Source organism: Poecilia mexicana, unplaced genomic scaffold (genome assembly GCF_051168715.1).
Source record: "Poecilia mexicana isolate PSO_F unplaced genomic scaffold, ASM5116871v1 scaffold_10, whole genome shotgun sequence".
In the NCBI taxonomy this organism is placed as follows: Eukaryota; Metazoa; Chordata; class Actinopteri; order Cyprinodontiformes; family Poeciliidae; genus Poecilia; species Poecilia mexicana.
In genome coordinates, this window is record NW_028263379.1 from 17497129 (window position 1) to 17521648 (window position 24520).

General features: G+C 37.1%; 1 protein-coding gene and 1 long non-coding RNA gene across 2 annotated transcripts; one reads left to right on the forward strand and one right to left on the reverse strand.

Annotated features, from left to right (window-relative positions):
• Positions 1-613: 613 nt before the first annotated feature.
• On the reverse strand, positions 614-6534 carry pmt (phosphoethanolamine methyltransferase). The gene is made up of 12 exons (XM_015008117.2): positions 6065-6534; positions 5086-5257; positions 4036-4191; positions 3543-3679; positions 3138-3289; positions 2812-3000; positions 2580-2669; positions 2402-2491; positions 2144-2266; positions 1864-1995; positions 983-1099; positions 614-881 (listed from the first exon to the last, which is right to left on the reverse strand). The coding sequence occupies exons 1-12, from the start codon at positions 6072-6074 to the stop codon at positions 771-773; spliced, it is 1479 nt and encodes a 492-aa protein (XP_014863603.2). The 5' UTR covers positions 6075-6534; the 3' UTR covers positions 614-770.
• LOC148157039 (uncharacterized) lies at positions 1926-2404 on the forward strand. The gene is made up of 2 exons (XR_015764477.1): positions 1926-2107; positions 2205-2404. It is a non-coding gene; the product is annotated as an uncharacterized LOC148157039 (long non-coding RNA).
• Positions 6535-24520: the final 17986 nt, after the last annotated feature.

A 24520-nucleotide genomic window follows, 5' to 3' on the forward strand; every position in this document is an offset into this window, starting at 1 on the left:
CTCTAATTAATTTACAGCAGTCAACAACAACACTGCAACCAACCGCATGTCCATCCATCAACAGTCAAATTTAGTTTGCTCAAGTCAAACTGGCTGAGCGGCTTCTTGCAGTGAAAGAGATCTGGCTGCTATGAGCAGCTACTGGTGGGTTCCTGCCCGGATGTATGAGTTGGAAATAGCGCCGATGTGAGAGGGTGGGGCCTTGGAGGTTGCTCACTGGAAGTACAAGACCAACAGGTTTTCACCAATTCTGCTGTGCTGGAAGATAGGATTACACAACAAACCCCAAAACACACTAACCAAACATTTATTAATCCTGCTTTGGTAAAGTTATGAGAAGATCTGAGAAAACCTTGAGTAAATCATGCAAACTGTGATGTTCAGAGCAACAAACGGATCACAGAATTGCATTACGTCTCCAGATTTGTATGGTTCTTCAACTAGAGAAGAACATGCATGCTTTGTCAAAAATGACCATGATCACAACCACATGTTCAAGAGTCAAAGTGAAAGAGTTATTGATGCCTTCATGCACCACGCAGCATAATAAAGCAAGAGCAAATATTGCCCAGACTTGAATGAACAATGAACAGCAGGATTTTCCATCACCTGGTTTGTATTTTGATAATTTTTTTTATTTTGCAAACCATTACAATTGAAAGAAGATATAAAGCTTTAAAAATGTTTTCATAAATTAACATGTTGCTAGACTTGTCAAAAAAAAAAAGCAACCTAAATGTGTCTATCTCCTTAACGTTTTGATAAATCACTCAGTTCCTTGTTGCATGAAAGAGTCCCCATCGCTGGTCTCCGCTTTTAGAGCGATCCAGCTTTTCCCGCCATCCGTTAACTATTGCAGAATAATCCTCCTCGGAAAATTCCTGCAAAGTAAATAGCAGATCGAAGGATATTAGTAAGTCCTCCGAAGTTAAGTAAAACCTGTGCAAGTAAGTAAATCCCCCAAGCTGCTCTGCAAACTAACCTGGATAAATTCCTCTTTAATGTCCTCTGCTCTCTGCAGCTCAGTCTGGATCACTTGGATGAACTGGGCTGTTCGGTCTTCTACTCGAACATTGCAGAATCCAGCTTCCTGAATGAACTGCATCAGAGAGAAGGGGGGACGGTGAGTAAGAGTGGAAACAGCACCACCTCCTGGATAACTGTAGTATAACGTCTCGTAGAGAATGAACAAAACCGTTTTTCATTGGAGTCAAGCAAAAATCCTAACATACTGTATAAAATGTCTTTCAAAGGCTCTGGAAGGCATTAGTAGGTTTGACGTCGTTGTAAGTTGTTTTGGTCTGATGCAACGTTGCCTTTAGGCAGCAGTGCGTCTAGCTGGAGATTAGTCTGTACAAGAATTTCACCAAAAGTGATTGACAGTGGTTCTTGCTTCAGTAGCGCCCTCGGCAAGCTTCTCCTCCTGCCAACCCCAGAGTCTACTGCAGCAGCTGGTGAAAACACAATTTCTTCACTTTTCTTGGTTGGACGTAGATAAAGGTACGACACAGGGTAAATGGTGCCACGACAGAACCTGACCCCTCCATTCTCAGCAGCAAGTGGGAGTGTGTCTGCTCATATGACACATAAATAAGTATTTTTTTTTAAATGTGTCTTGACCTTTGTCTTTATTGCTCTCTTTGCTGATGATTAATGGATTCATTTCATTTGAGATGTATCATCTTATTTTCCAGATATTTCTTTTTATTATTATTGCAGCAGGAATCTAATCAACAACTGATATTTCCATCTCAGAACGACTAGTTTTAAAATGTCCTGGTATGTCATGAAAGCTCACTCTTCTAATATTGAACCAAACTACACAGCAGTGGGAAGTGCTGATATATAAACCTGCTGGTTTACCTTGCCATACTCTGACGGTGTGTAGAGGATGTAACCTCTCTGTTTGACGTAGGCCTCAAATACTGGAGTCCATGGCTTCTCCCCGCAGCAGTAGTCGCTGATCAGCAGCTGACCTCCTGGCTTTAACCAGGACTGGGTGCCAAGAAGCAGAAAAGTTACTGATCATATGGCCAAAGGAATGAAAGAATAATCGTGACATGAACTTTTAATATTTTTCTTATGCTTCTCTCACAAACAAATCAACGTAAGTATAAGATAAGAAGATGATTAAAATTCTCACGTGGAAGCGTTTGAAAAGAGCCACTTTGTCATCTATGTGCAAAATTGTGTCTCTGCTGTAGATCACGTCAAATGAACCTTCTGGAAACGTCCTCTTGGTAGCGTCTGCCACCTCGAACTGCACCTAAGGAAGCGCCAACAGCTTAGACGTATTTTGTTTCATGGTTGTACAGTGGTGCACGCTTATAACAAAGGAGCTGCAGAGGCAACTCTCTGATTTTTAATATGAAAAGTAAAAGGAAATAAACGTGATCCATACTGATGGCAGCTTCTCCGCTCTTGCCCTTTCAATGGCAATGTCGACCATGTTGTCGGACAAATCCAAGCCAAGCACTTCCACCCCAAACATCTGCAGAACAGCATAACATTTGCTTTCCTTTTAGTTTTTGTAATCATTTTGATGATGCTGATGTTTCTCCTGGTTTTGTTGGTCTTACTTTTGCCATGTAGAAATCTCCTCCTCCAATTCCACAGCCTACATCCAGAACCTTCTGTCCACGCTTCAGGTTCAGCAGGTCCACAAACTCCTGTTGGGAAAATTATTAAATCTTTAATTTGCTAAAATATCAAATCCTCAGCCAACTATTAAACATTTTATTATGCGTTTTGCTTTCTTTCAGCATTTTGCCTTCTTTCTGAAACATCTTTAATTTTTTTTTTTTTTTTTACCTTGGTTGTGCTGGGTCCACCTGTGCTGACATAACCAGCCCCAAACATCTTTTCGTAGCGCAGGATGCCTCGTCTGGTGTACTGCTGGTTGTCCAGGAACTGCTGGAATGTGCCAAAACCATTCTGGGAATTGGAGGAGCGAGGAAGCTTCTGCAGAAGCCAACACATCTGGTTCGGATTGTTTTTCATCTGAGACAGCAGAAGGATGAAAGCAAGAAAATATAATGAAAGAAAGATATGTTGTTTTTTTTAATCTAAACTTTTTACCACATTTTAAACATGTGAAGTATCACAGGAATTATCTGGAGATAAAGATTTAGCAATACCTCAACATAAGTCTGAACTGTCCTTTTAAAGACAATATCGAAACCAAAGTTTTGGCCTCCCTCCGGTGCCTCCACCTGCACCGAGGTGGCCAAGTGAGTGTACTGTGCCTCGCTGCGGTAGCAGGTGGGGTTGAAATCTCTCTTGCAGTCGCCTTTAAAGAATAAAAAAAGTAATTATTTCTGTTGAATAATAAAAAAAACCCACTCTATTCTTTAAATCTAAAGCCCAAATTATGATTTATATGGTTTGGGGAAAGCAAATTTAATTTCCAAGGCAATATTTCTTAATAAGTTTAAATGCTCATCAGCTTAATTTAATATAAATTGGTTGTTTAAGCCATCTGCATAAAATGCAACATTTTACAATTGTAAAAGATTCATGAAAGTTTCCGGTTGACTCAGTACCTGAGCGGTGGTTGCAGGACTCTCTGAAGAAGAGAAAGGCACCTGGCTGCAGCCAGTTCAGCATTTTCTTCATGAAGGACTTCAGCTCTTCGTCACTCAGATACATCAGCAGCCAATTGGAGAAGATAAAGTCGATACTGAGGAAGTAGTTATATTAGTAACTCCAAAATGTGCAGCTTGACAGGAAATATATTCTATACAGGAGAGATTAGTGAGCACCGGTCATGGACAGTAGGTATGACCTGCAGGAGGCGCTTTAAGATGCGATACATGAAATGTTTGATTAAATATAAACTCAGTTTAGTGAAACTGAGTCACAGTTTGCATTTCACCAAAAACTGTAGGTATAAGCTTCATCTGATTGTGTAACAGCAGAAGTCAGGAGATCATTTTCTGTGCCTCCTGTTTCTTTCACAACTGATTCACAGATCAGTCGTGATTTTTTTCATCTATTCTGCTTAACTTTCAGCAAGTCTGTACTCTTCACCCCTACCTGTGCTGGGGGATGTCCAGCTTTGTGACGTCAGCTTGGACGAAGCTGACGTTGCTATGGTGACCATTGTTCTGCCTGTTCTTGTCCACAAAGCTTTGCATGAAGTCCACCGCGGTCACATGGGCTGCCTTGGTCAGCAGGTGGCTGGTGAAGCGGCTGCAGAGGAACATGACAGTTTTCTATGAAACAAAAATGAAGTTTGATTCAAACAACTTTAACTGTAAGAATGAAGCATTTATAATATTGCTGCAGCTAAGAGTTATTTTTCTTGCATAGCGAACCTCCGGAATCTTTTAAAACAGACAAATATAGTTGTGTTTCATCGCCATAGTTAGGGGGAAAAAATTTTTGTGTCACCCTATATTCTGAGTAAGGCAGATGATATGAATATTGAATAAACGTGGCCCGACAACACAGCCTTGAGGAACCCCAGATGTGATCTTTGTTTATTCCGTTATAATTGCCAAATTAAACAAGTACATTCTGATGCAGTTTAGCAAAATCCTAGATAATCCCTTATACTGGTATGGTGTACCAGGTGATATGTTATGATCATCTGTGTCAGTTGCAGAAGAAAGATCCAGTAATACCAGCGTACAAATAAAATACAAAGCGATTTAATCCAAAAAACAGGTTTCTGTCTGGTTATGCAGGAAACCTAACTGTCATCATTGACTAATACCTAAAATTTCAAAACAATGTAATTTCTACTACCAAACCAGTCTCATCAAATCTAAAAAATATTGACAGGTCACCAAAAAATCTCAAGCAATCTGACCAACACCAGGACAATGGATTATATCCTGATTGTTCTTAAATAACTGCTCTGCCTTAAAATGAAATGTCTAGGACTAAATACATTTCAAGTTTGATAGATAAATATTAACCATGTAGACCTGCAGGTCATCAGAACACCATTTATTCAACGTTTCCTGGAACAAAACTAAAGAAGACAAGGCAGCATTTAATTTTCTTCCTCATACTATTTACAATAATGCTTTAGCCAAGGGCTTAAAACGTTTACAGGGAGTAACTGAGCTTCATGCTCACCCAATCCCAGCTCCCAGCTCCAGCACTCTTCGTCCCTCCAGGGAAGGCAGCATGGACAAGATCTCGGGCAGCTCATGCTCTGTCAGCTCTTTGGCTCGGGAATCCAGCATCATCTCCTCCACGGTGGCGGCCTTGGAGTGCTCCTTCCAAAACTCTGTCATGTTACAACGAACTGTTGAGCAAACAGACTGCGTGAGCTGAAACTGAGGATTGGAAAAAAAAATGTTAGTCAAATAAAAGGACGAACTTCGGTCAGATGAAAAGGAATTTATTGCCACGTCAATATTAAGTTGTTGTGTAATTTGAACTATTGAACTCTTTCCTGAGTCGCTGACGTTAGACATGGGGAGGTAAAACGTAATGCTTCTGTGTATCTTGTCAATCATAATTCACCTTTCAACCAGTTCTTGTGTGTGTGTGTGTGTGTGTTCAGTTTAGTGATTATATTTTAAACAGGCGGTTCTTATAAAATGTCTTTTAAACATAAATCCAGACTAACTCCCTGTCCAGCACACAGATTAACCTTTAATTGAACGGATTAGACAATCTTAAAACAGTACAGTGAAAATTGTATATGTGCCAAAGGGGAAAAACTGGATGATTTTAGCTGAATTTATAAGATTTACAGACCGTTGGTAACATCAAATTAAAAATATATCACGTCACATAATTTATTCTCTTTTGATCATCATTTGTTTAATATATATTAAAAAAAACTTGATTCATTACTATTAATTAAAAAAGAACAATATTATCCGTATAACTGGGATAACTGCATGTTAACTCCTGAAAAAGCTTCAGGGATGTTTTGGCAGTCCAGTGCTCCCAGTAGGATTACTTCCACCAGCTGAGTGAACAATTACAACAAAACCACACAAGACAACAAACTCCAGCTGGATCCAAACTTTGGTTTCATCATTTCCAGAAGACTTTCTGAAATCCTCCCAAAGAAAGCAAGACTTGTCTGTTCTCCTCATACCTTTTTCCATGGTGGTCTCTGGCTGATTAGCGCAGCAGGAAATAACAGGAATTAATCTCCAATGTCCATCCAGTGTGGCAGGTAATGCTAAGACTTTTTTTTTTTTTTTTTACAACTTGTAGCCCCTCCCAGACAAAGTGCAGATTTCAGCTTCTGTGGTCGCTCTTTAAATAAAAAGGTCAAAGTGGCGCGGATAGGAGGTGGTCTACATGTAGGCACCTGACCATTAGGATGCGTCCAATGCAGTGGCGGGGGAGGGTGTGCACATGAATAATCAAACAAGGACACGACTCACCACAGTGTGAGAGGCTCAGACTTCCCACCATCAAAAAAAGCACCTGTGATAGCTGTCAGCCTAAGGCAGGATAGAGGCTGGGTGATGCACACTTACTTGTCATTTTGCACAACGGTCGGTCTATGTGATGCTTCCCAGCGACGGTCTGCCTCACTGGTTTTGTCTCACCTCATCAGGGTTGTGCTGACACCATAGGAAATGTCTCGTGGCATGTGCGAATTACGCAATGTTGCCTCATCCCGTTCGGGCTCAAAGCCAGGACAGCTGCACCGAGCCGTGTGAGGTTGAAGCTGCAGAATTTGCTAGAAAGACCAAAGAGCTTTTCTCTTTGAATTTCTTACTAGTAAAATAAGAAGCAAATCAACATCAATTGTTATTATGTATATTTATTTATTGAACAAAACAAGTTTTTCACCGTCTTGTTCAATCTATAGGTATGGACTAACCTAGAGTTAGCAGAGTTAAACAAACAAACAACAACAACAATAATAACAATAATAATAATAATAATAGCATTTCCCAAATAATACATGAGATTTTTTCACACACACAGGCACATTTTGTCATATTATAGTCACAAAGTTCAATGTATTTCACACGGATCTTGTATGATGGAGCAACACAAAGTGACATAACTTTGAAGTTGATTAAATTAATTTATACATTTAAAAAAATGATTTGTAAATATAAAAATCTCCTTGCATGAGTTTTGCATACCTCCTTCTGCAGACAGTAATCTCTAGAACCATCTTCTTTAGCTCCAGTCATCTTTCCATCAGATCTGATCAGCTCCTTTGTCTCTGCTAAATAAAAGCTGGCCCACAGCATGATGCTCCTACCACCAGGTTGCTTGTTTTCTACCAAAAATAACATTTCAATGTACACCATATCAACTGTTACAGTTTTAGGGAACTTTCAGCCTATTTTTAGGCAAACTTTTAATGGGACATTTTATGCATTTCTTTCAATAACGGCTTTGACCTTCACAAAGACCAGATACTGTATATTATAGTCTTTCCATATTTAGATGACAGGCTGAACAGCATTCCATGAGATGTTCAAAGCTTTGGATATTTTTGCTTTGAATCTTTGAACAACTTCATTCCTTACATGCATGACATGTTTCTCTTTATGAAATGGTTTGTTTCAAAACAAACCTCAGAGGACTTTCTAGAGCAGATATTGTGGTTAAATTACTTAAAAGCAACTTTCAAATGCAACAAGTTACATTGAATCTCCCTCATGGGTAGCAGATTAGGAGGGCCAGAAGCACTCCACACTTTTAAGATTTATATTTGTAAAAAAGAAAATCTATTAATTTTGTGTGGGTCACAGACATTTTCAGAACATATTTGTGTTTGTAATCTCACAAAATGTGGAAGAGTTCAAGCTACAGTTCATGAATACATGAACAGTTCATTGTGTCTGAGTTTGGAAAAACTGAGAACGTTTGGATGCAGCGGTGAGTGAAGACGGTATTTTAAGGTGCCACAGTTATCTGCAGTGCAGGTGGGGTGATAATTTTTTTCCCAGCTCACAGTTGTTTGTTCGGACAAACAACTGTAAATGTTTCACATTTATAGGCTTATTATTAGCTATCCATGCTTTAATTCTGTTTTTTTTTTTTTTGCCTTGTCATGTGTCAGGTTTTTCACTGTGATATAAGTCATGTCTGAACTTTGACCCACTGAAAGTGAGTTTGGCTTTGAACTTTGTCATTGTTGTCTTTCTGTCATGCGTGGTGGAGAGCAGATAAGACAGTCATACCATGGGACGTGTACTGGCCTACTTCTAAGAGAACAGTGGCTTAAGTTTGTCATTAACGATTCAGAACAAAAATGTGTATAAACTATTTTTTTTCTAACGTGGATGATGCGACACATTCAGAGTGATATAATACTGTAAATGGATCCTGTGAAAACCGTTTCTCAACACATGGGAAGATAAATGTTTTGGGATGAATTTAGTTGTGTTTTTTAGTGTTAGTTTTTAGCTTTTGGATTCCTTCTTCCTAATTTCATTGTTTAGTCTTCAGTGTCCTGATTGGACACAAATGACTGGTGATCCAGACTCTGCCAGCATATGATGCATTTTGTCATGCTGGCTATAGATGATGTAACATTTTCAGAAATAGTGAAAACTAATGGCTCATAATCATTTATCTGCCTTCTTGTTTTACACAAGTTGAAACTTAATGCAGTACCCAACTTTTACAGTGTAACTTAGTTCATTGACATTCACAACAGCTACTTTTCTAACTTCCTTTTGTGCCTGGCTTTACTGCAGTGTTAACATGAACCAGTGCTTAAACAGGAACAATAGATTTATATTGTGCTCTTTTTATTCCCTGTTATGGAAGTTAAGGATAAAAATTGATTAGTACTTGAATTATTTTTGGCAGGAACTTAACTTTTTAAGTGTAAAGTTTTTGTTTATAGGTTCCCGTGTCCCTCAGCCTGGAATAAATTAATACTTTGAACATTTTTGTCTAATAAATTAGAATTTATTGATATTACAAAACATTATTTTCACCCTTTTCACATTTAGACATTTACAAAAAAATAACATTTTAGATTTTACAATGCATGATTTGTTTCCACAAGTTTATAACCTGACCATTTGTCTTTTTGTGAGGAATCGTGAATTGTGGAGTTTAGCTTACAGACCTCCCAGATAACTTATGTAAGTGTGTTTGTTTTAGAGAAGCAAGATCTCACTGTACCAACATGTTAGGTCCGGTTAAGTTCAGACTGACAGTCATTCAAGGGTCACTGCTTGTATTTCTAGGAAAAGTGGATTGATGAGAAGAAATTGGTTTTGACTTACTCTCACAGCACAGATTATGTTTGAACCTTCACTGAATGAGTAACATGAGTGTAAGTTTTAAGTTTAAAGTTTTATGCATTAATTTATGAGCGATCCAACAATCCCTGCCAGTGGATGCTGTATTCAAATAAGTAAAAACATTTATTGCTTCATGACATTCTGTGGCTGCTAATGATGAGGTTATCTTATAAATGGTGAATGTTATAAATTCTTACACTTTCTTAAATGTTGCCCAATGCTGACTGTCTTGTCTTTGTTTTTGGTTTTTCCTCCCAAAGTACTGATACTTTGCATCTAGCTGTTTCTCTTTCCTGGATGTAGTTATTTGCTAATCAAATGCCTGATCTATTCTCTTAGTGGTTGATTGTGGAAGATAAGCGCTCAAACTAAACCTGGTTTTGCTGGAGGTCACTTCATGCTACCAGAGGGTGGTTCCTCCCCACTGTTGCCCCATGCTTACTCAGGATCAGCTCAGCTGCTTTGATGAATTTGACTGTATTGGGATCAACTTGGCAAGAAAAAAATAAACATACAGGCAAATAATGAGAGGTGCATTGGAATTATGGGTTATATACCAGTCAACTCTAGATATAAACAAATGAGGAGAAAAACAACAATGACACATTGCAAATTGGTTAAAATCAAGACAATACTTAAAATTAAATAAAAAATGTGTGTAGTTCAATTTTAAAATCTGTATGTAGTTTGAAAATATGGATTGACTGTGTTAAAGATTTATATTTCTTCTTAGTATGACTAATGATGATGAGAAAACTTATTGTGCTTCAGCCTGACCTTTGAACTGTGTCTGTCTCTGGGCGAATTTCCCAATATTCTTTCTGCACTGCTGTCTGTGTGTGTGTGTGTGTGTGTGTGTGTGTAGGCTGATAAGCTCACATGACTTTCACTGCTACACTGAGCCTGCAGAGTTATCATGTTGGGATTTTTATCAGGAAACCTCAGAGAGACAGAAACGACGCATCCTCTTTACTGGAACCTGCCACTTCTCTCAGCTTGAATGGTTAAATTACACTGACATATTAATTTTGTTAACTGAGACATCGATGAAGAGAAACAGTAACAGTCTGCAACAATCTGAATACGTTTTAGATTTAGTTAGGTGTGGTTTATATTTTCATTTGTTTTTAACAAGGCTATTTCAATGAACAAAATTGAATTAAAAGAAAATCTATGTTATCTACAAGGCACTACGTCCAAATGGTATCCGTTTAATCTTTTCTTTAACTAAAAAAAAATAAACTTACCTTTATTTAAATTTATTTTAAATAAATAAACTTAAATTGGTCACACAAACAGACCAATACCGAAACCTTATTTAACTTTTTTTCTGACATAATTTGACGTATTCAATTTAGAGCAGTCTCACCTTGGGCCACTAGATGTCAGTATATCTCTTGAACATGTGAATGAAATCAAACAAATTGTAGGTTAAGATGCTGAGGCATCGATATGCAAAATTATTACATTTCAGAAACCAGACCTTATTGAATTTTATATATTTTATGTTATTTTTACACATTAAAAAAACATTTTCCTAGCAGATGAAAGTAATGCTGATTGATAAAACTTCATACAAAGTTCTTCATAATTTATGTTATAAATCATACTTGAATGAAGACAAATTTACTAAACATCAGTTTAGGAACATTTAAACCAAATAATAATACAACTTTTTTTTTTTAATACACATTTATTCAACATTTCTCATTTTTTTGGTCCTGCTTTAGTTAAATAGCAAACATCATACATATATTTATTGGAAAACAATAAATAAATAAATCGCACATCAATAAAATAAGATCTTCAATGTTTTGTGTATTTTAGCATGACAACACCAGTGTCATAGCTGCTATTGAGAAAAAAAAAATTGACATATTAAAGATGAAATTGAGCAGATCTTTGATTTTTGGAGCTGCAGCAACATTTGCAGACTGAAACAAGGTGTGATGATAATAACAGTCCAAGGTACGTCTCTCATAAATATTCACAAGGCCTTTGATGTAGAGATGTTTTGTTTACAGAGCTCTAAAATTAGTATGTCTTGGGACAGAAGAGCATCTTTGTTCGTTTCTCTTACGGCTGCTCCTAACAGAGAGAGACAGGTGCTGCTGCTATTACACATGCAGAGCTGAATAAAGCAAACATTTGCATTTCCCCGTGAAAAATGGAAAATTACCTGAGACGTATTGGATGTGCTCGGTCCCCAGGAGACAATCAAGTAATTGCTCTTCATTTGGACGCGAGTGCTCAGAAGCCATCATCGGAGAGAGGCAGAGAAAAAGTATTTTAGCTTTAAAGATTCATTGGAAACCTCACAAACTATCTTTAGATGTTCCACATTTGCGGATTCTTCAGGGAAAAGTCAAGGAAAACATTGAAGAGTTCGTACCACATATAATGTGTTAGATGTATGCATTTTCTGAAATATTTCTTCTGTCTGTACATCCGTTTCTTCTTCTTCCATCTCCGTTTTAATGCTATTTACAACTGACTGAATTCTCTGCACAGCTTCATTGAATCCAACATTTTTCTCACCTGTCAAGTACCAGTAGTTGTGTCAAGACACAGAGGTTGTAAACAGATCCTCCTGAAGCACAACAGCTTTCAGAGTTCATGTCAGTATAACAATTTATGAAAGGTAAAATACAGAGAATTTGCTACCATGCTGGTTTCCTCCAAGTTTTCTCTATTGGCATGGGAGATAGAGCGAGTTTAAAATGGACAAAAATAACATTAAGTACTGATGAATGCTTGATCTTGGGATCATGATGGATCAGCAGAATGGAGACTTGAGTTATATTTTTCAAGTTATTAATGTGTGTGTCAATTGGAAGATCATAATAGATCCGTCACTTGTCATCTTCTCTTACATGACTTGATGCAATCTGCTCCTTACAAAGATAACTCCTTGGTGTTAGAAGGTCAACTGACTAATTGTTCTCTCTCCCATGTGAGCAAAAATGTTCAAATAAAACGTTTCATTGTCACAATCATTTTTACATGCAATAAACTAAGTATAAGGTATTTTAGCAAAACAAATTGGTCTGATTTTTGTATAAAGGGGGTCTCTAAATCATGGCAGAGCTGAAAGTTGAAAATCATATGTGCAGTATTAAATGAAAGGCAATGTTCTAAATATTCACTTTTTCTTTGTCAAAAAAATGGCTTTTTGTTCATTCTCAGCAACAAGAACAATATATGGGTCACCCTTTCTTCAAAATTCTTGCAATATTCAGTAAGTTGAATAAGTTAGAAACTTCCAATATAGCTTTTTTTATTATTCAATTGATGTCACTGGAAAGCAAAACACACAGTTAATAAAACATGAACACTTTGTGTTGTACTTGGGATTTCATATTTTAAGAAGAGCTTGCTTGTCTGAGCTTTTTAGGGCTCACATATGTGAAAATCTCAAACTGAAATTGTTTTAAAAGTGTTGATCTGAATAAAACGCCTGTACTAGCAGGTCAGTATCTTTGACTTGTGCTCATTTGCTCCACTAAATGATAGATTTTTCTAAAGAAACAGAGCAGATTTTTATGAGTCAATAATTTGTTGAGAGATAAATACATAAATAATAGTTCAGCAAAAAACATTTCTGCAAACTTGAGAAAACTGACAGAAACCAAATATTAAGCTCTGACTCATGGCCTGTTTTTGAGAAATATGGCTGAAAATAACATGCCCAAAATGAACTGAATGTATCTCAAGAACTACTGAGTTTATTTTAATTGTTTTGGTATCAAAACAAAGGCAAGACCCTTTGTTTTGCATTGCAACTATTAAAACATATCAGCTGTAATTTCTAACTTCCAGCTTTCTAAATATCCTAGCAAAACAGGAAGATATGCTTACATTTAAAAAAAAATTGAATTCATTTTATAAGACGTTAAAACATGAGATAGCTTCGTAAATGACCAATAAATAATGTGTGCTCAAAGTAAAATGTCAAAAATAGAAAACCCTCTCTGAATAAGGCAAACACATGAATTCCCTGAGTGTGTAGGTTCTGAATTTTAGAGTCATAAAATTCAGAGAAATTTATGACCTTTTCGCTTAAACAAACAGAACATGCAGAACGCTGAAGTATTCATAATTAATCCCGAAACTATGTTCGTTCATCATCTGACCTTTATGAAGCATTGCTGCACCCAACAAAGACTTCAGGTTTGCTCCCTTTCCTCAGACACCGGAGACATGCTGGATAGAAAATATAAATCATTCAGAACACCTACGGCTACGTAGGAGGGAAAACTTTGAAAAATGCAATAAAAAACCCCCCCAAAAAAACTCTGGTGTGTACTTTATATATATGTCTGCAGCTGGGACATCTGAAAAATGAATGCTGAAGCCACCTGAGATGTACCATCGAAGCGTGTGAGGTTGTTAAGAAATCACGGTGACAAAAGGTTCACGTTACACAGCAGAGGAAAGTTGCAGGACTTTTTCCCCCGTGCCTCAGGAAGCCGGTTCACTACGTGAGGATGATCCGATACAAAAATCATCTAGTTGTGCTGGCAGATCCTGCAGAGAAAGTTATAGAGACAGTGTGATGTCATGGCTGTAATCAAAAGAAACAACAGAGCTCAAACAAGCAAATAATGCTATTCATTCTGCATTTAAAAACGTCAACGATCTGCAGTAAATGTCTTTGTATGGTAGTTAATTGGGCAAGAATTGTTTTAGAAATGGTTATTTTTTTAATGACAGAATAATAATAATAATAATAATAATAATAATAATAATAATAATAACCACCCAGGGCTAAAACCATTCAGGTGAAAATGTAAGATGTAAGATTTTTTGGCACATTATGGGTTTATAAAATAGTACTTTGTATTTGTTTTCTTTGTGTGATGTTGTTAATTTACCAAAAATAAAGTGAAAGGGAATATTATTCTACTCTGCTATAATACAATAGTTGTTTTGTTACTTTTGAAATTTCTTGGTATTCATTTTGTTTTCTCTCGTAGCCAGAGGAAAAGATTTATACAAGGTCAATGCCTGCTTGCCCAAAGACAATCATATTTTTGGATTGTTGAAGGAAGTCAGAGACCATCCATACATGAACAAAGGAAACTATGAAAACAATTTTTAAATGAATTAGGATCACCAAAATTAAAATACAGAATTGCCAGATAATGAAAGAAACCCTTTTGATTCTATTGTCATACCTGTTTTTTTTTTTTGTTTTTTTTTTAATATCTAGAAGTTCACTGATAATGTAAACGACACACAATTAAATAGTTTGGGAAAGCTAAGAAGTTGATGTCATGACTTTCTACCTTTATAGTGTTTAATTTAAACGGAGGCACAATTATTTATGTATTTTACAAAGGTTAGAATATGCTGCTTCCCTGTGTGAAACCAGGGCGAAACTAAAATAAATCTGGTAATATATCAGAAGAAAACATTGTGAATATTATGTTAAATCTGGAGGAAAACAGAAGATCCTTGTAAGCTTGAGAACCCCATCCAATCTTTGAAATACGAATGTGGCAGTATCATGTTGTGGGAGCCTTTAACTAAATATATTGAATCATGGGAAAAGAATAAAGGATATTGAAGCAACATCTCAAAATATGTGCCGGGAAGTTAATATGTGTCAAGATAAACCTGAGCATATCACCAACTCAACTGCAGAGTAGTTTAAAAACAATGAAGTTAATGTTTAGTGGTTATTACAAAGCCTGAGACACATGGAAAATGTGTGAGCAGAGCTGAAAAGGTGTGTGTGTGTGTGTGTGTGTGTGTGTGTGTGCGTGTGTGTGTGTGTGTGCGCGCGTGAACAAGTCAGCCTTTCTTACTCCAGTTCCTGCAGAAGAGAACGAGCTACTATTGTGAAAAGTTTATGGAAGGATACAGAAAATCTACTGAAAGTCATAGAAATTAAAAGGCCGTTCAACCAGATACTGTGGAAATAAATGCAAAATTACTTTTGCATTTATGTAACAAACCCATGAGCCTTAGTCTGATTTATTATGTCCCTTTATATAGTGTATGCAAATATATGGTTTAGCACCCGTCGACCGCTATATTTCTTTACCAAATTACATTTCCCCGTACATGCAAGTTTTACTTTGGTTTGATACTTTGGCCTCAGTGTGACCTTCAAGGAGCAAGTCAACATGAAAACCTTTAAGCCTCAAACATGGCACATACAGTACAGAACATGATCTGTTCTCCACAGGATCAAACTCAGCTGAAGTGACATGTGAATCGATGCAGAGTGTTCAAAGAAGCTCAGTACTGAGAAAAATCTGCTGTATGAGCTTAAAGTGTAAATATATTGCTGCGTTATACCCTAATGAAGTGATTTTACGTCATATGTATTACAAAACATTTTACATGTGAAATGCAAATGTTGTTGTCACTTACATGTCTAATATGCACACATAAAAAATATCAATAGGCAAGGAAAACTGCACAATAAATATTGAATGAATTAATAAGTAAGATACATACTACTGTACAACAGATGGCAGTATGGACCTCTTAAACTAAGCTGTATGATGCATCTGAGATGCAGAATTGCCCGAGATATTTACTTCTCAGAATAAACCAGTTATTAAATATCTTATAAAGGTTTTCTTCCTTTTCTCTTTTAATCTCTGCGGGAGTAACTGCATCAGCAGCATCCCCTGTTTTACTGAAAGATCAGTTTTTCCATCCTCCGGAAAGAGGAGGTTCATCTGGAAGTGGAGTTTAACCCTCATATAAGAGCTACTCAAATTAGATCGGTCATCTCAATTTCCATTAAAAGTTTAGCAAGGTCAGAAGCAAAGTAAATGATAAAAATAATTTTTTTTGTAATATATCTTTCCCTTGAAATTGCTCGATTTCGATCAAAGGAAATTCTTCGTTTTTTGCTGGTGTCCCAATGCTAAAATAATAATAATAAAGTATTCCAAAATGAACATATGAAAAGATAAAGTTTTGGCTGATTTCACTTATGTACTCTGGTGAATATTTCCTTTGTTTCTGGATCTGCTGGGTAGCTGGAAAACAAATCAGATATTTTTGTCCTAAATTTGCCTGAGGGCACAACATGCCTGAAGCAAAACCTAATACAGACAAGGATGGCAACAAATAAGCTAATTAGTAAATTAGAAAAGAGTGTGTTATTAACCCACGTCTATAGAAATGTAGACACCAGTCTCAAAAAGTGTGCAACATCTTTTTCAGAGTATTTAGAGAGATGCATCAGCTACCAAAGCACAATGTAAAGCTAACACATATTCCTTAAAAACATTCTTGTAAATGTTTTTTTCAGAAGTGACAAGATTAGTGGCCAGGTAAGCCTGAAAAATGGCAAAAACATTTTGGTATAATACATTTTGGTGTTAATTTTCAGAAAATTTGGTGTGTTTTCATAATCTAAACATGAATTGTTCCAATTATATTTCCTAAAAAAGAAAACTGTCCCAAAAAAGTAAAGTTTTTGAAAGTCAACTCAACATATTTTAGCTTACAAGGAATATTAACTTAGTGCTTGACCCTGATGCTAACCTTCAGTAAGTTTAATAAAAAATACTTGCACAGTTTATGGGAGTACACAGTCATTTTCTATTTTGTTGGTAACAGCTAAGGAGAAATGCCGTGTGGCACTCTGACCCCACACACAACCCAGTTAATAACTTCAACCAACCTTTAAGACTAACAAATCAACACATTTGAAAAATTCCCTTGGATGAATATATAATCAATATTCTATTCTGTTTTGTAACTGACAAGGGAAAATAATTTGTTTTCAAGCTTCTCTCGTTATTATTCTGCCAGGAAGCTGACTTTTGTTCTCCTCGTCTTTCCCTGTCGGCATTCCTTGTCTGTCTCTTCCTCTCTGTGCTGCTGCAGGTGTGGCCTCTAAATCCCAACAGATCCTCCTGACACGCCTGATCCTTATCAGACTCATTAGCAAGCAGTAAATCTTCTGAGGATTTTTCCTTGACTTTTGCCAGGCTTCTTGCATTCACCAGCTGTGTAAGTCTCAGACCAAAGCCTTGCTTCATGCTAGTCCTTGTTAGTTGTGTTTTTATACCTTATTATTTCCATTTTTCTTAGATCAAGCTGTCCTGCTTGTGAATTTGCCAACAACTCTATGCTCAGCAATACCCTGACAAGTGAATTTTTTCCCCAAATAAATCAGCATTGCCACAAAGCTGAATTATTGAAAAACAAGCAAAACTATGATGTATTAGACACACAACCCACAAACTTGTACCTAAAAGAAGACACATATTAATTGATGCTTAAGAACTTTATTACAGCATGTGGTCAATGAGTTTTTTAAAGCGCTGAGCTAAAACGAGTCCTACTTGTGCTTTTCATTCCGCCTCTACCATTACCTTTGGTAAAACGGGACACAACCCCAGCAAGCCCCTTTTCTTTCCCCCACTGGGTTGCAACTCAAACTTGAATCTATATTCATATTGCATCCAATCGTAAAAGTCAGCTGCGACCAATTTTGCACAAACACTACAAATCTGGATCTGCAATTACCAGCTTTAAAACTTGAAAATCTCTTTTACAGGCCAGGGCCACTGGGGCAAAAGTAATTACACAATCTGTGGAGGTGTCATCAGCACATAATTTCTGTGGTCGCTCAGACATGAAGGGGACCTTGAGAGGTGTGTGTGTGTGTGTGCGTGCGTGTGTGTGTGTGTGTGTGTGTGTGTGTGTGGAAGAGGGTTTGTGTGTCCCTGCACTCCTCATAGGGCTTTGCAAGCGGCTGACTGTCAAAGTGTGGAAATGTGATCGGTAATGAGAGACGCTGTTCTTAACATGATTGATTCCAGATGCCCTTGCAAACAATCACAGTCAACAACAAACTGATATATGACAAAGAACGATGGTGGAGTGGATGAGATTTGACAATTTACTGAAGCCGCTCTTATTGACTAAGAAAACACTGTGTAGAAAAAAATGGAAACAGGAAGCATGCTGAGGGACTGATGGATAGGAATGAACAAACCTCACAATATGGCAAATGCTTGTAAGAATAACAACAACTAGGGCTTGCAGTAGAAAAACTAAAAGGATGTTTGTCATTTACTTTTATAGTGAATTAATTTTATCATTGGTGTGTTGGGTGGTTGTTTGAAACACATAGCAAAAGACGGGTTTAAATTAAAATATATTGCGAAAGAACGGCTCAGTCAAAGTACAAAAATACAGTTGAAAATTTATGGTCATGCTGATTTATATCTATATTTAATTTAACTCACAAATTACCCAAATAAATTAAGGAGCACAAAGTTTCTTGTGATTCCAAGAGTTTCAATTTTCAAAAATTCTAAATTTTGTTGTTATGAGAAACTTTTTAATTATAATGAAATTCACATTTCAATAAAACCAAAAATTAAAGAAGTCATAATCTGTCAGAGGAATGTATTTTAATATCTTGTCAAGAGAACATTTCTCATTATAAAGAGATACTGCATCTAAATTTGTTTCTCAACTCTGGCAGTTAAATGTGTAACATTGCTAAGAAAATGTATAATTTTCTTTAGATCTTCAGATGTGCAAAGCTGGGAGAAACATGCCCCAAAAGACTTACAGCTGTACCCGCAGAGAAAGGTTATTTTACAGAGTGTTCACTCGGGGGCTGAATACAAATGAATGCCAGTCACACTTTCCAGTTTTTTATTTGTAAAAATGTATTATTTTCCTTTTTATTTATAGCTGTGCACTACCTTGTGTTGGTCTATCACATAAAATCCCTAATATGCTGACGTTGGCATGAGCAGCAACTGCCAAGATGTTTGACTGGTTATTAAATTACATTGATGCTCAGAATAATCTCATCATTATCAGAAAAAACAAATAATGTTGGGTGCAACACATATTTGATGCAACAATTGTGTCACATAATCAAAGTTACACAATTATTTTTAGACTTTTGACAATCTAGTTTGCTGCAGCTGACCAAATACTTTTTTATTATTGTCTTACTTTCAATATAAAAGTTTTTCTGCACCATCGGCTCCCTGTGGTTCAGTGTTTATATTCCCAGCCTTGTCTCATACGTCTCAATAACTTATCTCAATAACATTGGGAGAAGAAAAAATATATATATTTCACAAGAAGAATAAAAACTTTCTGCTGATGTTTCTTAAACATTATTTTTTTTCATTTTTAACCACAGTTTCAAAAGGTTTGGTACGCAGACAAATGTAAAACCATGTTGGATTGATTTCTCATTTTTGAAACGGTAGACCAAACTCAATCTCTTGTTTTATGTGAAAGATCGATCTTTGGAGTGTATGAAAGCTTTCAGGATTTATTAGACTGCACTGTAATCACTTCTTCTCCCAAAAGGCTACTGAATTACAAGGCTTTATGATAATTTATGGGCTTAGCTCTTAAGAAACTTTTATCCATTCCAAGAGTTGGAAGTGTAGAGTAAGGCAGAGGTTTTAGCCGCAGTGGTCACACTGATCAAGATCAATCTTTAAAAACTGTTCCTGCCTCTACAGTCACACAGCTTAAGATAAACTGAGGCCAGTGTTTGCTAAAACTCATTACTGAATGAAAGAACCAAATATCCACTCAAAAAATTTGAAAATAAATTTGCAAACAGAGAAGACAAAGTGACCAGCCTTTTGCATCACACTTCCATGTTGACTTAGGTCCAGATATCATGTGTGATATGTTTCTTCTTTTTCTTTTTTAAACTTTAGCTGATTTTTAAAATCTTTTTAGTTTTCTGGTATATGAGAACCCAGGTCTACTGCAACGGAAACCTTTGCACAAATGCAGGAATCGTTCGCAGAAAGATCCACTTTATGATAGCGGAAGATATGCAGGCTCTGTTTATTATTTATTATTATTTTTTACAAACTTTACAATTCACTTGTGCTCGGATATGTAGCACAAGTGAATTGTATATTCATGTCATGTCCTCAGTTAAAATCTACATAAAACTGAATTTAATTTTTCAAAAGTAAACAGAAAACAGCTGAGAACCCGGCAACCAAGGAACAATGATGCGACATTTGAAACCCAAAAGTTGGGCACTAACAAATTCAAATAAGGCCATTTAAGAGAAAATTAGTAATGGAAAATTCTCCAGCTGAATATCTCACTAAATAATACCTGGTGAATTTTTTTAGTGAGGGGGAGAAAGAAACCCTGCCTAAGAACAGCAACAAACCTGAAACCTATCCAGAAATTTAAAAGCACAGTGGGAATCCAAGCTTCTCTGTAATTCATGACGGTGGCTAATAATCACTTTTGAAGAATTGTAAAATAAATTAATTAAAAAAAAAATCCTGCTTGCATGTTGACATGTAATCTGTGCTCCGGTTCTGACCAGTCCTCTTACACCAATGAGCATGAGCCAATTTCTTCCAAAAGTTTCATATTAGTGATCTCTGCAGTGACTGGATAGGTTTTACTTTGTGCCACACAATCTGTCCAGGTTTTTTTTTATGAATCAAAGGAAGCTCAGGTGGTTGCAAAGAGTCTAACTTTGCAGCAATGCTTTATACTGAACAAGCCTGTGGTGACAATGACATAGAAATCCCCTTTAACAGGAAGAAACCTGAAGCAGAACCTGGCCGACCTCTGTTGTGTTCCCATACTTGTGCAATGGGTTGTTGCTTCCCTTGATTGTAAGTTCTTATTGTTACATAATTTTAGGACAAAAAAACTCTTCTAAAGGAGAGAGAGATCTGTCTTCACCTGTTCGCTTTCATTAAACTCATCTTCACTTTCTGAATATAGGATCCGTGGGGATGAGAATGCTCTCTCCATCCTTTTCTTTGTTGCAAATGAATGGCCACACATCCATTCAACACTTCCTGCTAAAAAGTTATTTTGTTGTCAATAAAACATTTTTCTCTTCACTGCCAGGAACAGTGGCAGGGTTCCAGATGGCACAGCTATATACTACATCAGCATCCAACATATCTGGTGCTACCTATCCATTTCAGAGGACATGGGCTTTTATTGTGTGAACACAAAAAGACTTAAATTGATGTATATCTCTTCCACAGTCATATTGTTTTCCTAAGAATTAAGGAGAAAAGATTGAAGTTGACTAAAAATCTTTAACTGATTATCCATTTCAAACCTAATTCAGTTTGATACTAACTTTCTTCTGTCAGCCTTACATTTACAGCAGCTACAGCTCAATGGTTTAAAAAGAGGCGGTGGTAAAAATGCAAGTGCTCAACAAGTTCGTGTGGAGCTCAATGATATCTTTTAAGCATTGAAAGCAGAGGCTTGGAAGACAGATGGAGTTTGTGCTTCTCCTCCCTGACACAATGCACCGGAGCTTTTCTTCACGCCTAAGCTGACACCTGCAGACGCAGGCCAGGGGATAATGGCACCCTGAATCAGACACCGAAGCACCGTAACGGCATGCCCTCAAGCCTGCCTGTCAGTGTAAATCAAAAACCCCTAAGTAATTATTTTTATTCTTCCATCAGCTCAGGTATGAGCACCCTTGAGGGGGGCTTCCTGTCTGCCTCCACTGCTCAACCAACAACAGCCCTACAATCTGGCCTGTTTTCACACCGACATTTCAAACAACAAATCCTGGTCAGGGCCTCCCATGGCTGATGGAAATGACAGTTTAGTATAAATCAGAGGGGCTCGTCTGAGAGTTATATAAACATCAAAACAGGCTCAAGCATTTAAGAAACATGTCAAAACATACCGGGATTAACTTCTTGTCACGTGGGCAGCGAGTACTTTGAACAGGATTTTAACTGGAGCGCAGAGCAATCTTAGCGAATCTATTGAGTTGAGAGGACAGCTGTGTCTGCACAGAGTAATGGGTGGTAAGGACGTGTAGATTTTACTGCAAGGCTTGGTGTTCACTCCATCTGGTGTTCAGATCATTTTAAAAGGCTCAGAGAAATGACTCAAAGCAAACTCTGGTCATAAACTCACGTCAGGTCTGCTTCTGACCATTTTGTGGCCAAACCGGAGCTGCTTTCAGGTCTCTGTACTCAGTGCAACAGCATTGCAGCAAATCACTTAGAGCTTCTTAAAAAAAACATAATTGGACAGCACCATAAAAGCCTTCATCATCACTTTGCCTCAAACGTAACATTTCATCTGAAGCTTTTTTTATGATGAGACCATTTTCCTCCCAGCAGCCAGAGTGTTTTAGAAAGCTGCATCTATACCTCTGCAACCTTTTTATACACTGTTGTATATCAGCAAGACAGAAACACATGGTTGGTGCCAAGCAATATGCGCGTTTCAGCTGAAGATTGCAGTACAAACATAAGCACCCTCAGCAATTATTGCCACCACTGGTAAATGTGGATAAAAAGCGTTTAAGTTTTCTGACATTTAAAACCTTACAAAAAAATCCAACCTTTAATTTGAAAACATGCATCCTGGGGAGAGTCCCATGTGAATAGACACATTTGTTTTCTTTTGCAAGATCATCAATATTTGTTTCCCCAACAATCTTAGCTTTAATAAATTCAGCTTAAGTCTTTTTTCAATATTTAAAAAGGGAAAGACAAGAGAACATGCCATTTGGAACCCAGGACTAGTGTTTTGGTGGTTCAGAATCACTCCTTTAGATCAGGATGCCACTTTGCTGATTTGAAAACATTCCTTTTCCTAAATACTGATTTGATTTTCTTTAAGTTGAAAGCAAGGTTGTTTTCTTGCCTCAAGCATCACAAATTTTTAACATCCTTTTGATTGTTTTATTACAAATCCGAACCATCTCAGTGGTATCCGCCGTAAGATTTGCTGTGATTTCGTGAATTTTCAGGCATGTTTAAAAAGGGACAATAGCAGAGTAACAAACACGCAGCCCTGTGGTGCTCCAGTAGTATTACAGGAGGAATGCAAGCTCATTTTTCACCATGTGTCTTGGAGCCCAGCTCAAAAACATCATTCCCTGAGCATTGTGGGACCTCAGTGCTCATAGAATCGTCAAGGAACAATTAGCTCATCAACATTACCAAGTCCTTACTCCTAGTTCATTCATCAATCGACTGGCACCACAGTCGAGCCCAATCTCTCTATAAGATTATGTGTTGAGAGAATATTGTCTAAAAATGTCTACAAAAGATTGGTTGGCTTTGTGGAAAATTTGAGCAAACAGTGTAGATGAATATTCATTCATTTGTCTGACATCCCAAATGTTGCCTCGTTTGCTGGTTGACGAGGTGCTTGTTCATGTGTCGTTGCTGTGATATGATCATCTGCTTGTTATAGTTTGATGAACCACAAAATGGTGACATGCTGCAGTTCAGAACCACTGCATTAGAGTTGCCTGAGAACTAAACCATGAAAGATAATTGAAGCATACAACATGACCTTTACCACAGTCATCTGAGCTCATTTAATGTTCACGCCACAGAGTAAACAGAATTCAATTAGCCAGTGTGGCAGTGTGTAATTTAAGATAAAAATATGATGAAAAATTAAAGCATGTAGTTAGATAATGAATAAATTGCTATGGGACAAGCTGTAATAGGACTTTGTGTTTTCAAAGAGTTTTGTGCGATTTGTTTTTAAGCATTTGTTTATTTCATTTAAAGGTTTAAACAGGCTTTCTTATGCAGAAGTCAACCCTCTCTGTGAAATGTCAAGAGTTATTTTCTGTCCCACGTGATGTTAAAAAGTCCAGGTTTGGTCCCAACAATAAACAGTTGCTGTAGCTTCATGACGTTTAACAAGCTTTAAATCAGTTATTTTTAACAGTCGCTTTTTTTTTCTTGCCACTTTTCCAGAAAAGTCAGATTTGTGGAGTCCAAAACAAATAGCTGTCCGGTAAGCTGACTCTCTCCCACTTGAACTGTGACTCTCAGCAGCTTCTCCAGATTTTCTATGGAGTGGGCTGTTTCTCAGAGTAAAGCTGCTCTTGCCTGATCTGTAAGTTTCTGTACACAAGAGTATTCAAGGACTTCAGCTATTCAATGGCAGTTGTGATTCCTAGTCCCCATGAATACTGGGATCCTATGAATAATACATTGTTTGTGGATGTAATAGGACAAAATGGACTTTAGCGAAGACGACAAAGAGAAAAGTCTTTGTCCTACATGTTTTGGATTTTTTTGTTGCTCTTTTTTCCATAATTTTTTCTTACCACAGTCATTTCTATCTCCTATTTGCTCTATGTGTGTTTTCCCTTTTCCATATGATACATGATAGATTGCAATAATCATCTGCTTTAGGTAGATGGTGACACTGTATACGTCTTCTGGCCTGTGGCAAACTCCACGCTTGGACAACTGTTTAAAAATGCACTTTTTCTATCTGACATGTGCTGCTCACAAGCGAGACAGAACATCGATAAGCCCAAGGCATGGATACACAAGACACACACACACACTAAG